Source organism: Ovis canadensis, chromosome 9 (assembly GCF_042477335.2).
Source record: "Ovis canadensis isolate MfBH-ARS-UI-01 breed Bighorn chromosome 9, ARS-UI_OviCan_v2, whole genome shotgun sequence".
NCBI lineage: Eukaryota > Metazoa > Chordata > Mammalia > Artiodactyla > Bovidae > Ovis > Ovis canadensis.
The window spans coordinates 54,205,016-54,220,139 of NC_091253.1; the positions used below are offsets into that span (position 1 = coordinate 54,205,016).

The following is a 15,124-nucleotide window of genomic DNA, read 5'->3' on the forward strand; positions in this document are numbered from 1 at the left end:
ACAGTTTTCATCTTTGTTTTTCTAAATAGGAAACATGATCAAGAATTGAAAGAATATCTTGTTTGTATTTTTATCTGTATCTCTCCATATAATTTTCTCTTGGTAATTTGTATGTTCAGGAGCCAGGTAAAATAATAATTACCAATTAATAAGAACTTCAAAATCAGCTGTTAATGAGGACATAAGTATATAATAGAGCAACCCTAAGTCAGAGGCATCTAAACTCTTAAGGCCCAGGATTCTCTACCAAGATGGAGACAACTCACTCAGGTATCCCTTTAGAGAAGATACTTCCTGATACTTTTCAGGACTTGAAGTATAGCTTTAAAAGTATGCCTTACATATAGGATTTCAGAATCTGTCTGAATCTATGCCAAAATGAGCAAGCAAAAGTGTTTTCAGCGGCAATTTGTAATAGAACTAGCCATTCCCACAGTGGGGGTAAGTCTGCTTGGTTCAGCTGAGGTTGACCTGAAACATAGTTGTTTCTATAGGAGATCAGGGAGGATAGGATAGAAATCAGGTCACTCCTTTCTTTTCCAATTTAAAGCACTACCCAGGACTTCCCTGGTGGTCCAGTGGTTAAGACTCCATACTCCCATTGTAGGGGAAAGTGAAAGGGTTAGTAGCTCAGTTATATCCAACTCTTTGCGACCCCATGGACTGTAGCCCAGTAGGCTCCTCCTTCCATGGAATTTTCCAGGCATGAATACTGGAGTTGGTAGCCATTCTCTTCTCCAGGGGATCTTCAACACCCAGGGATTGAACCCAGGTCTCCTGCATTGCAGGCAGATTCTTTACTGTCTGAGCCACTAAGGAAGCCCCAGTGTAGGGGGCCTGGGGTTCAGTCCCTGGACAGGGAACTAGATTTCCCATGCCACAACTAAGATCCCATGTGCTGCAACTAAGACCCAGTGCAGCCAAATAAATTATGTAGGAAAAATTAGTTTTAGCCCTCAAATTCTCAACTGACCATATAAACATGCACAGTATGTACAACATCCAGATAAACCTTCACCACCTTCCTTTTTTTTCATTATAACCATTGGTCACTATAGTCTTTGTCGGAATACTCAAATGCAGCCTTACTGCCAGAGAATGAAGGGTTCTTGGATCAAACACGAGCTTTTCTCCGAGGGGAAGCCTCTGACTCTCAACATGAAGCTCTCTTAGTCCTTCTACTCCTTCTAAGCCTTCTATGACAGCAATGTAATTGCCTCCCAGATATCTGCAAAATAGAAAACAAAATTTTAAGTAGGCATTCTGAGATATCATGGTCTATATGTATGATTAAAACATAACAAAATCATTGAACTATTTGAAAATTATACAGTTGACCAATGAATATTGGGTGTGTGTATGGGGTCTGGTTAGGGACGCTGACCTTCATGCAGTGAAATTTGCATATCCCTTAGAGTGGGCACTCTTTATCCCTGATTACTTCATATTTGCAGATCTACCAACTGGACCATGGACCATGTAGCTCTATAGTGTTTTCTACTGAAAAACCTCAGTAGTCAAAGGTCATCTGTACATGCAGAATGTTCTTTTTGTATTGAATCAGTGAAAGGTTGGTTTATTTGAGTCTTACAATTAATTAATTTTGAGAAATGTTCATTTTTAAAATGAGAGGACTGGACTAGTCCTCTCTATCAGTGCTCCTCTTGTGTTAGAGTGCATAAGAGTCATCTGGGTTATAGGTTTAAAAATGAAGATTTCTGAGCCTAACTGCCAGAGATTCTGATTTGGTTACCTAGGTTGGAACTCAGAAATCTGCATTTTAAAAATTGATATATAGTAGAGATTTACAGTATTGTGTTAGTTTGAGGTGTACAGCAAAGTGATCCAATTATATATATATATATATTTTTTTTTTTTTCAGATTGTTTTTCCATTATGGGTTATTACAAGATATTGAACATAGTTCCCTGTGTTATATAGTAAATCCTTTTTGCCTATCTGTTTTATACAGCAATATGAAGTTTTAATAAGCATCTCTCACCTTAATTTTTCCCCCCATTCTGAGACCTTGGCCTGCTTTTTGGAAAGCAGTGATAGTTTTTCCAATATGGGGAAACTGGATCCACTGGGCCCCATTGTTTAATTAAAATCATAGGCAGTAATGCCTTTTAGAGTCAAATCTACATCAACATTCTCAGTTCTATGACCCTGCCCTTTTGAGATGTGTGATTCTGAAAGGCACAGAACTCATTTGGGTTCCATGGACACTTTTTTCACCAGTTGAGCCTAAATAAGCATGTTTTAGATATCCCTATAAGCCCTTGAGACAACTCACCCTCCTGCAAAAGAAGCATACCAGGGCTTACAGAACACATATATTACATATATAACAGCAATACTGCAGAGGAATAAAAATGGGGCAGATAAAGGAAATGCTTGCATGCAAAAATATTACTGTAATGATGACAATTACATTACTGAGAAATAAAAGCACTTACAGTTTTTCCAGTTTCTTTAATGACCTGAGGTTCTCTATACATGAAATACAATTGTTTTGTAGGTATAAGTGGGTCAGATTGGTGGCATAATTCAGGTTAGTGATTTGACTAATGCGGTTATCATACAAATATAAAACACTAAGATTTTTACAAAGAGAGAGATCTTCCTAAAAGGAAAACAAAAACAGATCATACTTAATTTCTTATGAAAACTTAGAGGGTCGTTTTCAAGAAAGCTTTTCACTCAATCATTCTACACATTTCATTAAGGTTAATATAAAAGAAGAGAATTCCCCCATTCTTAGCACAGTCAAAATAAGACCAGAATGATTACAATATTAGTTCTAGGCTTTAGTATTCTGTAACCTTATCAATAAAATTGTGTTTGCTAAGGAAGGTTTTCCCAGTGCAAGCAGTTTTCCTTGGAAACAGTTAGACTCCTCTGGAAGTTAAAGCATCTAACCAATTATTGCTTCAATGTTATGAATCAGGGCTTAATCTTTCTGTAGGATTGGAAATAAACTGTGCAGTTTGTGATACTGAAAAACCACTGGAAATCATCTAGATTTTCAAGAACAATGGATTAATAAGCTATAATAATGCTATTAAAGGGAATACCATTCAGTTCAGTTTAGTTCAGTCGCTCAGTCGTGTCCGACTCTTTGCGACCCCATGAATTGCAGCACGCCAGGCCTCCCTGTCCATCACCAACTCCCGGAGTTCACTCAGACTTGCGTCCATCGAGTCAGTGATGCCATCCAGCCATCTCATCCTCTGTCGTCCCTTTCTCCTCCTGCCCCCAATCCCTCCCAGCATCAGAGGATCTTCTTCTATCATTAAATATCCTTTAATTTCTTTACTAATATCTTGTAGGTCTCATTAAAAAATGAAAACATTACATTCAATATGACCCATTATTGTAAAACTATATGACTATATGTATAGTATGTATAAGGGGCTTCCCTGGTGGCTCAGGTGGTAGAGAATTTGCTGGGGTAATTGGAGAGACCTGGGTTCAATCCCTGGGTTGAGAAAAATCCCCTGAAGAAGGGAATGGCTACCCACGCCTGTATTCTTGTCTGGAGAATCCCATGGACAGAGGAGCCTGGTGGACTACAGTCCAGGGGGTCACAGAGAATTGGACAGGACTGACTAACACTTATGTCTAGAAAAAAAAAAAAAAGGGAGAAAGGACACATCACCCTTGGTTTTCTCTATGTGAAAGAATTACAAGTCAATTTATTTCTTTTTATATGTCTTTATATAAATGAACACTACTTACTTTTGAAGGTAAGAAAATACTTAAAGATATTTTAAAGAGTCTATAATTTTGTGTGTTGTGGTAGAGTTAGAGTAAGTAGGCAAGAGGTAGGAGTGAAATTCTGCTAAAAAATATCCCAGCCTTCATTAAGTTAAGATCTTTGAAAATACAGCCACATCTTGGGAACTAGTTGGATATACCAGTTTCTATACTTTACATTGCTAATTATATAAAAATAAATAATTTGAATTCTTACAATTGCATCTATATTTTTATCTGAAAAATTTATATGAGTTATTTTCTTCAGGTATTGTAGAGTGTTTTCTTCTTTTCGGGGTTTAAGATTGCTGTTCTTGGCAATTAGATCCAAGGTCAGTCGAACCATGACTTCTCTATAAATCAAACTCTTGGCAATAGCTCTCTTCTGATAACCATGTTAAGAAGCAGTTTAAGTATTGTTTTATGCCCAACTTTCTAAAAAGCAAAGAAAAAAAGGAGTATTATGTACACAGCAATTTAGGAAAAATTACTTTGACTTTTTAATATATAAAACTATTGATAAAGTAGTTCACAAGCAGTTTTAGGGTTATGTTTTTTCTAAGTTTATAGTTTTAATTCTTTTCCTAAAAAGATATAAAACACCAAAATTAAATTAAATTACAGTGCACATTCAGTTTTACTTTTACTGAATTTACATTCAGTTTTATCTTTTACTTTCCCCAGTGTTGACTTGTTATTGTGGGTGGATCATTTTTCTCTCTTTCAGTTGAAAAAGACCTCAGTATCATTTAGTGTTCTCCCATGAAGAAATTAAGGGCCAGAGATTTGTCTCAAACCAATCAAGTTAGTGACAGTTGAAAATGAGACCAGGCCTCCTGGCTCTTTTTTTTGTAGTACCTTAGTACCATAGTACATTAGTAACCAAAATCAGAACACATGGTGTGAAAGCCTTTAGTGTATTCATAGGACAGTGGTGAAAATACTTCTAGATGAGACCGAAATGTGCAAAGCAAAACTTTAATATATTTAGAAGGAAATATAGGTCTTTCTCTTAAAATTAGGATACGGAAGGAGTTAACTTATATGCTACAAAAAGAATAAAACACAAACAAAACACTTCTTGATACATTTTACTACATTAAAAAAATATAGCTTCTGCTTAATAATATCTCTCCACCTTGATTAGTCTTGGTTCCTAACTCTTTTTTTCTTTTCTTTTCCAATTTTTTTATTGTGGCCAAATACAAAGCTTATCATCTTTACCATTTCATAAGTGTACAGTTCAGTTTTACTAAATATATTTATAATGTACAGCCATTGCCATAGTCTGTCTCTAGCATTCTTTTCAGTTTGTAAAACTGAAATTCTGTTCCTGCTAAACGATAACTCGCTATACTCACCTGTCTTCCATGGCCCAGGCAACCACCATTCTACTTTGTCTCTATGATTTTGATGATTCTAAGAACCTCATATAAGTGGAATAATATTTCATTTTTGTGACTGGTTTATTTCACTTAGCATAATGTCCTCAACGTCACTGACTCAATGGACATGAGTTTGGGTAAACTCCGGGAGTTGGGGATGGACAGGGAGGCCTGGCGTGCTGCAGTTCATGGGGTCTCAAAGAGTCGGATGCGACTGAGCAACTGAACTGAACTGAATGTCCTCAACGTTCATCTTTGTTGTAATGTAAGTCAGAACTTCCTTCCTTTTTTACTATTGAATAATATTCCATTATATGTGTATACTAGATCTTGTTTACCATTCACCCATCTATGGACATTTGAGTTGATTCTGTGTTTTAACTATTGTGAATAATGCTGCTGTGAACATGGGTGTACAAATATCTCTTTGAGATTCTGTTTTTAATTCTTTTTGGTATATGTATGTAAGCAGAATTGCTGGATCATATGGTAATTCTACTTTTGATTTTTTGAGTAACTGCTATTGTTTTCCACAGTAGTTTTACCATTTTACATTACAACCAATGGCACAAGAGTTCCAGTAACTCACATTTTTGCTAACACTTGTTATTATCTGTATTTTTAATAGTATTGATCCTAATGGGCATAAGGTAGTATCTCATTGTAGTTTCAATACTCATTTCCCTAATTAGTGATGTTGAGCTTCTTTTTATGTGCTTATTGGTCATTCGCCTATATTCTTTGGAGAAATGTATTCAAGTCCTTTGCCCATTTTTAATCAGGTTGTTTTCTTATTGAGTTGTAGACCCCTATCAGATGTATGATTTACAAACAGTTTCATGTTCTTTGCCCATTTGAGATTTAAGAGTTCTCTACATATTCTGGATATCAATTTCTTATCAGATATATTGCTTGCAAGTATTTTCTCCCATTCTCTGTATTGTCTTTTTACTCTGTTGATAGCACAAATTTTAAATATTTCCATGAAATATAATAATTTGCCTACTTTTTATCCTGTTGCCTGTTTTGTTGATGTCATTTCTAAGAAATCATTGCCAAATCCAATATCGTGGAGCTTTTGCTCTTTGTTTTCTTCTAAGAGTTTTATAGTTTCAGGTCTTACATTAAGGTCTTTGATCTATTTTGAGTTAATCTTTGATTTGATGTTAAATGGGCCTCCCTGGTGGCTCAGAGGTTAAAGCATTTGCCTGCAATGAGGGAGACCTGGGTTTGATCCCTGGGTTGGGAAGATCCCCTGGAGAAGGATGTGGCAACCCACTCCAGTATTCTTGCCTGGAGAATCCCATGGACGGAGGAGCCTTGTGGGCTACAATCCACGGGGTGGCAAAGAGTCGGACACGACTGAGCGACTTCACTTCACTAACATCATTCTTTGCATGTGGATATATATATAACTTTCCCAGCTTCATTTGTTGAAAAGACTGTCCTTTCCCCATTGAATGATCTTGACACCCATGTCAAAAATCATTTGACTGTATATGTGAGGATTTATTTCTATTTTATTCCATTGGTTTATGTCTATCTTTATTCCAGTACCATGCTGTTTTGATTACTATAACTTTGCAGTAATCAGGAAGTGCAAGTCCTCTAGCTTTGTTCTTTTTCAAAATTGTTTTGGATATTTGGATCTCTTGAGTTCCTTATGAATTTTAGGATGCATTTTTCTATTTCTTAAATACACACACACACACACATCATTGGGGTTTAGATAAGGCTTGCAATAAGTCTATAGATTGCTTTGGGTATTACTGACATCTTAACAATGTTAAGTCTTCCAGGCCATGAAGAAGGGATATGTTTTCATTTACTTCTGTCTCTTAAATTATTTTCCAGCAGTGTTGTATAGTTTTCAGTGTATAAATCTTTCACCTTTTTGGTTAATTCCTAAGTTTTTTATTCTTTCTGATGCTTCTTTAAATGGAATTTAAAAAAATTTCCTTTTCAGGTTGTTTGTGTATAGACATGCAACTGATATTTGTTGACTTTTTATCTTGCTACTTTGCTGAATTCATTTATTAGTTCTAACATTTGTGTTATGCATATATATAATCTTTAGTGTTTCTATGGTTCAGATCCTATTACCTGCAAACAGAGATAATTTTACTTCATCTTTTCCATTTTGGATGCCTTTTATTTCTTTTTCCTGCCAAATGTTTCTGGCTAGTACTTCCAGTGTGCTGTTGAATACAAGTGTTGAAAGTGAGCATTCTTGCCTTAGAGGAAATGTTTTCAGTCTTTCATTATTAAGTCTGATGTTCACTTTGAGTTTTTCATATGTGGCTTTGATTATGTCTAGGTAGTTTCCTTCTATTACTAGTTAGTTGAGTATTTTTATTGTGAAAACTTAGGTTGTTGAATTTTGTCAAATGTTTTTTCTTTCATTCTGTTAATATAAAATATTATGTAAATCAGTTTTTATATGTTGACCATCCTTGTATTCTAGGGATATATCCCACTTATTCATGGTATATAATCTTTTTAATATGCTGCTGAATTTGGTTTGGTAGTGTTTTGTTGAGTGTTTTTGCATCAGTGCTTGTAAGGGATATTGGTCTGTAATTTTCTTTTTTTTTTTTTTTCAGGCTTTTGCATCTTCTCAGTTTTTTCTTTAACTTTTTATTTGGTTTGGGGTGTAACTGATTTAGCTAACAATGTTGTGATAGTTTCAGGTGAACAGCAAAGGGATTCAGTCATACATATACATGTGTGGTTTTCTTTTGTTGCAGTGTCTTTGATTTTTGTATCACAGTAACACTGGCCTCACAGAATGAGTAAGAATGTGTTCCCTTCTCCAAGTTTTGGAAAACTTGGAGAAGGTTTGGTGTTTTTCTTAAAATGGTTGGTTGAATTCACCAGTGGAACCATCAGAGTCAGGGCTTTTCTTTGTTGGGAGATTTTTGATTACTGATTCAGTTTCCTCCCTAGTTACATGTCTATTCAGATTTTCTATTTCTTTGTGATTTAGTGTTGGTAGATTTTATGTTTCTAGGATTTTTTTCTATGTAATCTAGGTTATCCAGTTTTTGACATACAGTTGTTTATAGTATTCTCACAATACTTTTCATTTCTGTAGATTGATAGTAATGTCCCCACTTTCATTTCTCATTTTAGTTCTTTGTGTCTTTTTTTTCCTTCTTAGTCTATCTAGCTAAAAGTTTGTTAATTTTGTTGATCTTTTGGTTTTGGTTTCATTGGTTTTCTCTATCTTATATTCTCTATTTCATTTATCTGTGCTCTAATCTTCATCATTTTCTTCTCTCTACTAGCCTTAGTTTCATTATTTTTCTAGCTCCTTTAGTTGTAAAGTTAGCCTGTTGATTTGAGATCTTTCTTGATTTTCCTGTCAGCATTTATAGCTATAAATTTCTCTTAGTATCAATTTTATCATGTCCCATGAGTTTTGGTATGTTGTGTTTTTCATTTTCATTCATCTCTAAGTATTTTCTAATTTATCTTGTGATTTCCTTTTTGATTCATTTGTGTGTTGCTTGTTGTTAATTTTCCAATTTTCTTTTTGTTACTGATTTTTTACTTCATACCGTTATAGGTTAGAGAAGATACTTTGTATGACATCTATCTTTTAGACTCTATCAATTTGTGGACTAACATATGGTTTATCCTGGAAAATGTCCCATGTGCATTTCAGAAAAATGTGTGTGCTGTTGTTGTTGGGTGGAACATTCTGTATATTTATATGTATATATAGACCCAGTTATTTTATGATGTTATTTACAACCTCTATTTCTTTACTTCTATCTGGTTTTATCCATTACTGAAAGCAGAATATTGAATACTGAAAGCAGAATTAGTACTGTAGGATTATCTGTTTATCTCTTCAGCTGTAAGTTTTTATATCATATGTTTTGATAGCTTCTCATTAGGTGCAAAAATGTTTGTCTCTGTCATCTTGTTATTTATTTTCTATATGCCATATAGCTTTTTGCCCCTTATTTTCTGCTTTCCTGTCTTATTTTTTTTGTTGAGTTGATTTTTTGTAGTAAAACTAAATTCCTTTCTCATTTTCTTTTGTGTATATTCTAGAACTGTTTTCTTTATGATTACCATGGGGATTACATTTACCATCCTAAAGTTATATCACTCTAATTTGAATATGTGCCAGCTTAACTTAAATAAAGGGGCTCCCCCAGTGGCTCAAGGTATAAGAGTCTGCCTGCAATGCAGGAGACACTGGAGACATGAGTTCAATCCCTAGGTCAGGAAGATCCCCTGGAGAAGGAAATGGCAACCCATCCCAGTAGTCTTGCCTGAAAAATCCCATGAACAGAGGAGCCTGGTGGGCTACTGTCCATGGAGTCACAAAGAGTGAGACATGATTGAGCAGCTAAGCACAACTTAAATAATATGTAAAACTCTGTTCCTTTATAGCTCTCGCCCTACCTTTTTTGATTATTGTCACAAAATTACCTCTTTATACACTGTGTACCTAAAAACATAAACCAACAATTCTTTTAAATATATTAGTTACTTAAATTATATAATAAAATATGGAGAGTTAAAAACTAAAGTTACAATGATACTAGATTTTAGACTCATGTTTTAAAACATATTAGTCTCTTGAGTCACATGGAAAAACAAAAAGTGCAATTACTAACCACAGTTACAAAAATTCCAGCTTTTATAATTGTCCATGTATTTACCTTTGTTGAGATCTTAGTTTCTTCACATGGCTTCGAATTACTATCTTCAAATCACTAACTAGTGTTCTTTCATTTTACCTTGCTGGACTCCCTATTGCAGGGCAGGTCTAGTGCAGTGAGCTCCCTCAGCTTTCGTTTACCTGGAAATGTATTTTTGCCTGACTTTTGAAGAACAGTTTTGCCAATACGGGATTCTTTTTTTCTTTAGCTCTTTGAATATATATGCCCACTGTCTTCTGACCTGAACATTTCTGATGAATAATGTGTGGATAATCTCATTAGGGCTTCCTTGTATGTAATGAGTTATTTCTTGCTGCATTTAAGATTTAAGACTTGTCTTTTGAAAGTTTGATTATAATGTGTCTCAGTGTGGGTCTCTTGAGTACATCTTACTTGGAGTTCAGTGAGCTGCTTGCATGTTTTGATCATGTTTTTCATCAAGTTAGGAAAGGTTTCAGCCATTATTTCTTCAAACATTCTCTCTGCTCAATCCTCCCTCTCTCCCCTTCCTTCTTTCTTTTTTCCCGCTCTCCTTTCTGGGACTCCCACAAAGCATATATTGGTCTGTGTGATGCTGTATCACAAGTCCCTTAGACTCTGTTCACTTTTCTCAGTATTTTTCTTTTTCTATTCCTAGACTCAATAATTTTAACGGTCCTCTTTTCAAGTTCATTGGCTGATTCTTATGCCTGTTAAAATCAGCCTTTGAAACCCACACATGAATTTTTCATTTCAGTTATTGTACTTTTCAGCTCCAGGATTCCTTTTTAGGCTTTCTACCTTTCATTGATATCTCCATTTTGTTCATGTATCATTTTCTTGACTTTCTCTACCTCTTTAGTTTTTTGAGCATCTTTAAGACAGTTGTTTTAAAGTCTTTGTCTAGTGTATCTGCTATCAGGTCTCTTTCAGGGACAATCTCTGATTATTTTTGAATAGACCATACTTTCCTGTTTCTTTGTATACTTTTGTTTGTTGTTGAAAACTGGATATTTTAATCTAATAATATTGTAGCTCTGAAAATCAGATTCTCCTCCTTCTCTAGAATTTATGGTTTGTTGTTATTGTTTTTGGTTTTTTGATTGTTACAGACTATTTCTGTGCTGGGGATCAGCCTGAGGTGTAAACTTAGGTCTTCTCAGGTGTTTGCTGAGTCTGAAACCTTTCTTTTGGCATGTACAGGGAAGTTTCTGGTTTTCCCTTTATGTGCAGCTGCTTTTGAATGCCCTAGTGTTTTAATGTCTTGTTCCAAAACAGGAAAAAGGAGAAAAATAAATGGAAGTTAGTGGAAAGGGAGGCAGTAGCCCTTTAAATCCTCTAGAAAGTCATTTCAGCCAGAGGGAGTGGGGTTTGTAAGAGTGGGGAGAGGTGCCACCTCTGTCTGTATCTCTGTAACAAGAAGCAGCAGTCAGTGATAGGAGGGCAGATCCTCCATATTTGGTGGATAGTGTGCTTTCTGCCCACCTGGAGCCTATAAGCTGTGTGCAAGATGCTACAGAAACCCCTGCCCAGCTTCCTGCACAGGGTTGGGTCTGGGGGATGGGTAGCTATTGTAGAGGTAAGATCTGAAATTGACTGAAATGAACCACATTTTATGCAGTTTATCATCTAATTCTTCCTTGGAAGTTGTAAGCCTTCAGCAGACTCCAGCATTCTAAAATAGTTACAGTGGACATGTTCTACCCATGTAGCTGCTGTTTAGGCTCCCTATTCTGCTGCAGTTCTGGAATCCTCGCCCCCTTAACTCTTTCATATACATGTAAAAAAAAATCAACTTATCATGTTCCATAAAAAATCTTCTCAGAATTTTATTAGGAATTGCATTGAATTTAGAAATAATTAGTGAAGCACTAACACCTGGGCTTCTTAGATGGCTCAGTGGTAAAGAATCTACTTGCCACTATAAGGACACACAGGAGATGCAGGTTTGATTCCTGGATCAGGAAGATCCCCTGGAGAAGGAAATGGCAACCCTCGCCAGTGTTCTTGCCTGAAGAATCCCATGTACAGAGGAGCCTGGTGGGCTACAGTCCACAGGGTCTCAAAGAGTCAGACACAACTGAGCAGGCATGCATGCACACAACATCTCTCTGAATGATCTTTCCATTACTATGGCATATGCCTCCATTATAGAAGTATTTCTTTAAATGACTTTCAATAGTTTTATAATTTTCTTCTAATTAAGGCCACACATAAGGTTTCTTTTTTTTTTTTGAGTCATTTTTAGGGATCAAATATTTTTGTTTATATTGTAAATGTGTAATTTAGGAATTATATTCTCTGTACCTAATGTGTTGAAATGCACTGTTTTAAAAATATTTAAAATATTTTAAAAATATGATTTCTTTGGCCCATATCTTAAATTCTAGAAAATTTTCTAGAAACTTCAAATACATTTTTTACACTGATAACTATGGTAAAAATGTATATCGTAAAGAGGTTATACAACCCAAGGTTTTTCCCTTACAGCTGAGGCAGGAGACTGCTATACAGGTGGCCATGCAGGAGCAGCCCTATACTATGAAGGAAGTGATGTCCTTTGAGAGTGACTTCGACTAATGGGAGACAGGCACCATGAATGACTTCTCCCTTCCTCCCCCCAAGTACTTTTAGGAGACACATCCTTCTGGGTTATACACTCTCTTAATTTGCTCTCCTTCCATCTCTTAGTCCTTTCCTGCCTCTCTCCTGCTTCCCTGAGATTACAACCCCTGCAAAAATGTTATCACATGAGTTTTTCCTTCAGGCTCTGTTTTCTAACCTGGGCTAAAACATAAATTTTGGATCATCTGAATCTTCATGAATGACCATGCTATAAATGGACTTTGTCTGTACATTCCAGTGCACAAGTTGATGTTTGTACAGAAATTAATTTCCTCAGAGAACTAGAAAAGGAAAGAGGCTAATGTCATATATAAGTGTAGTATGTATTAAACCAGAGGAATGCCAATGGACCTCATCAATAAGTCATAGGCAAGCTTCCCAGGGGTTTGAATATGGAAAGGGAGAGAATTGAATCAACCAGTAACAGAATAATAGAGACTGTTGACTCAAAAGAATGTGCATTGTAGCAGTCAGATCCGCAAGAGAGGATTTGGTTTCATCAAAACACCACCACTGATCTCCTGAATAGAATATCCACCTTTATTAGTTCTATAGTTTGTTTTAGAGAAATTATAAGCTTCAGGAGTTTAAACTGAACCTAGTTTGGATTGAATACACTTTAGAACAATATAATAAAAAGTTATGTCAACATTTGTGAGATGTCCCTGATTTTCTTTTAAAAGAGCTTCATTATTTTCTAAAGTTTTGTAAACTGCTTTTTCATAATTTATCCCAGCTATATATCTGTTATCTCAGGTATCCACTTGCTAGGATGTCTCTATCTCTCCAGATCACTAGTGGGGACAGCTTAAAGTGAAAGTGAAGTTGCTCAGTCGTGTCCTACTCTTTGTGACCCCATGGACTGTAGCCTACCAGGCTCCTTTGTCCATGGAATTTTTCAGGCCAGAGTACTGGAGTCGGTTGTCATTTCCTTCTCCAGGGTATCTTCCCAACCCAGGGACTGAACCCTGGTCTCTTGCATTGAAGGTAAATGCTTTTTCCATCTGAGCCACCAGGGACATTAGGTTAGACCTGCTCTATTACAAGTGCTTGGGGAATCCACTTTAGTAGACCCCTTGACTTTTATTGTTTTGGGCTCCAGCAGACTAGGCCAGATGCAGGGGATCGTTCTGAATTCAGTTTGTATATTTCCCTTGCTGCTGCTGCTAAGTCACTTCAGTCGTGTCTGACTCTGTGCGACCCCATAGACGGCAGCCCACCAGGCTCTGCCGTCCCTGGGGTTCTCCAGGCAAGAACACTGGAGTGGTTGCCATTTTCTTCTCCAGTGCATGAAACTGAAAAGTGAAAGTGAAGCCACTAAGAAGGGAAAGCCTTATACCTGGCAGTCTACAGGTATGAGGCTTTTCCTTTTTCAAACCCACAGATCCCGCTCCCTCAGCTTCGCAGCTACCCCTCCACCCTTGTCTCCCTGTCCTAGAGCTGTTTCCCAACCTTGCCTGATTCTAGCCCTCGGCTTGAAATACAGACTTTAAGACTTTTTTTCTGGAAATTCTAGATATTTGGAGAAAAGGATTAGGAACCCGCATTTTAACAAGTGCTCCAGGAATGTCTCACAGGCAGGCAAGTTTGAGAAACATGGCTCTAGGGCCTCCTCGGTTCCCACACTTCGCCCCAGAAGGCATCTCACCGTTCGTGGGACGCGCCAGGTCGGTAACTCAGGTTTGGTAAATATCGCGGATGCCAGCCTCCTCCCTGGTGCGGTTGCTGAGCAACCAGACAGACGCTCCTGGTCGGCCGCTGCTCACGGGAAATGTCGCGCGGTCTCTGGAAGCGCGCTCCTGTGTGGCCATGCGCCGACCTCCCTCCTCTGTGACATAGCAGCCGGGGGTTGATGGGTATCCGCGAGGCAGAGTCCGACTGGATGTCGGTTAGCGGAATGAGGCCTTAAAGCATCGGTCGCATTACTGTTTTTGTGGACCAGAACAGTTTTTGGCAGGTCACCATTTCCCCCTACTGGATTCTCCTTGCCATCAGCTTTGAACGTTTCAGTGCTGTTACCACGTTTCCCCAATAATAGGGCAGGAAAGGAATTGTCTGAAAGTATAGCCCATACTTCACCTTTCCTCTGATAAAATCCAAACTCTTTAGGGTGACTGTCCAGTCCGTTTATAATGACCAGTTTCACTGCTTGCCTCTTGCTCTCTTCAGTATTTACGGTTTGGCATTTGACCCTGTATGCCCTGTTCTAAAAAAAAGTTTATCCCTTCCTCCTTAATTCTTATTTTGCCTTTTGAGATTCAAGGAATCAGCTTGGAATTAGCACTTTTTTTTTTTTTCCTGACGCCTTCATAGATTCTCAGTCTTGTTAAGTGATACTTTTATCTGTCCCCCACCCCCGACCAACTGGGATGTGGTAACTTCTTTAGTATAGCACAAACACACTACAATATGTTTGTTACCCATATCTCCAATAAGATAGTAAATTCTTTGGGGGTAAAGATTATGTTTTTTACCTTGCTATTCCCAGGACCTGGCAAAATGTCTTGTACCTTAACAGTCACGCCCAAGTATTTAGAAAATACATAATGTACAAATGAAGGAGAAGAAGAAAAATAGAACAAGAAACTGACATTGACAATGGAAAGACTAGGGCTCATTCAGTTCACTTGCTCAGTAGTGTCCGACTCTGCAACCACATGGACTGCAGCAAGCCAGGCTTTCTTGTCCATCACCAAC

The 15,124-nt window shown here is 37.1% G+C and overlaps 1 protein-coding gene across 1 annotated transcript in view; it reads right to left on the bottom strand.

Annotated features, from left to right (window-relative positions):
- Window positions 1-14,259, bottom strand: part of PPP1R42 (protein phosphatase 1 regulatory subunit 42) — a 45,474-nt gene extending 31,215 nt beyond the window's left edge. The window contains exons 1-4 of the mRNA XM_069600205.1: window positions 14,076-14,259; window positions 3,977-4,194; window positions 2,460-2,626; window positions 1,090-1,228 (exon numbers count right to left, since the gene is read on the bottom strand). Of these exons, the coding sequence (XP_069456306.1) occupies window positions 1,090-1,228; window positions 2,460-2,626; window positions 3,977-4,105 (435 nt within the window). The 5' untranslated portion in view covers window positions 4,106-4,194; window positions 14,076-14,259. The remainder of the gene's footprint in view (window positions 1-1,089; window positions 1,229-2,459; window positions 2,627-3,976; window positions 4,195-14,075) is intronic.
- Between the last annotated feature and the right edge of the window lie 865 nt (window positions 14,260-15,124).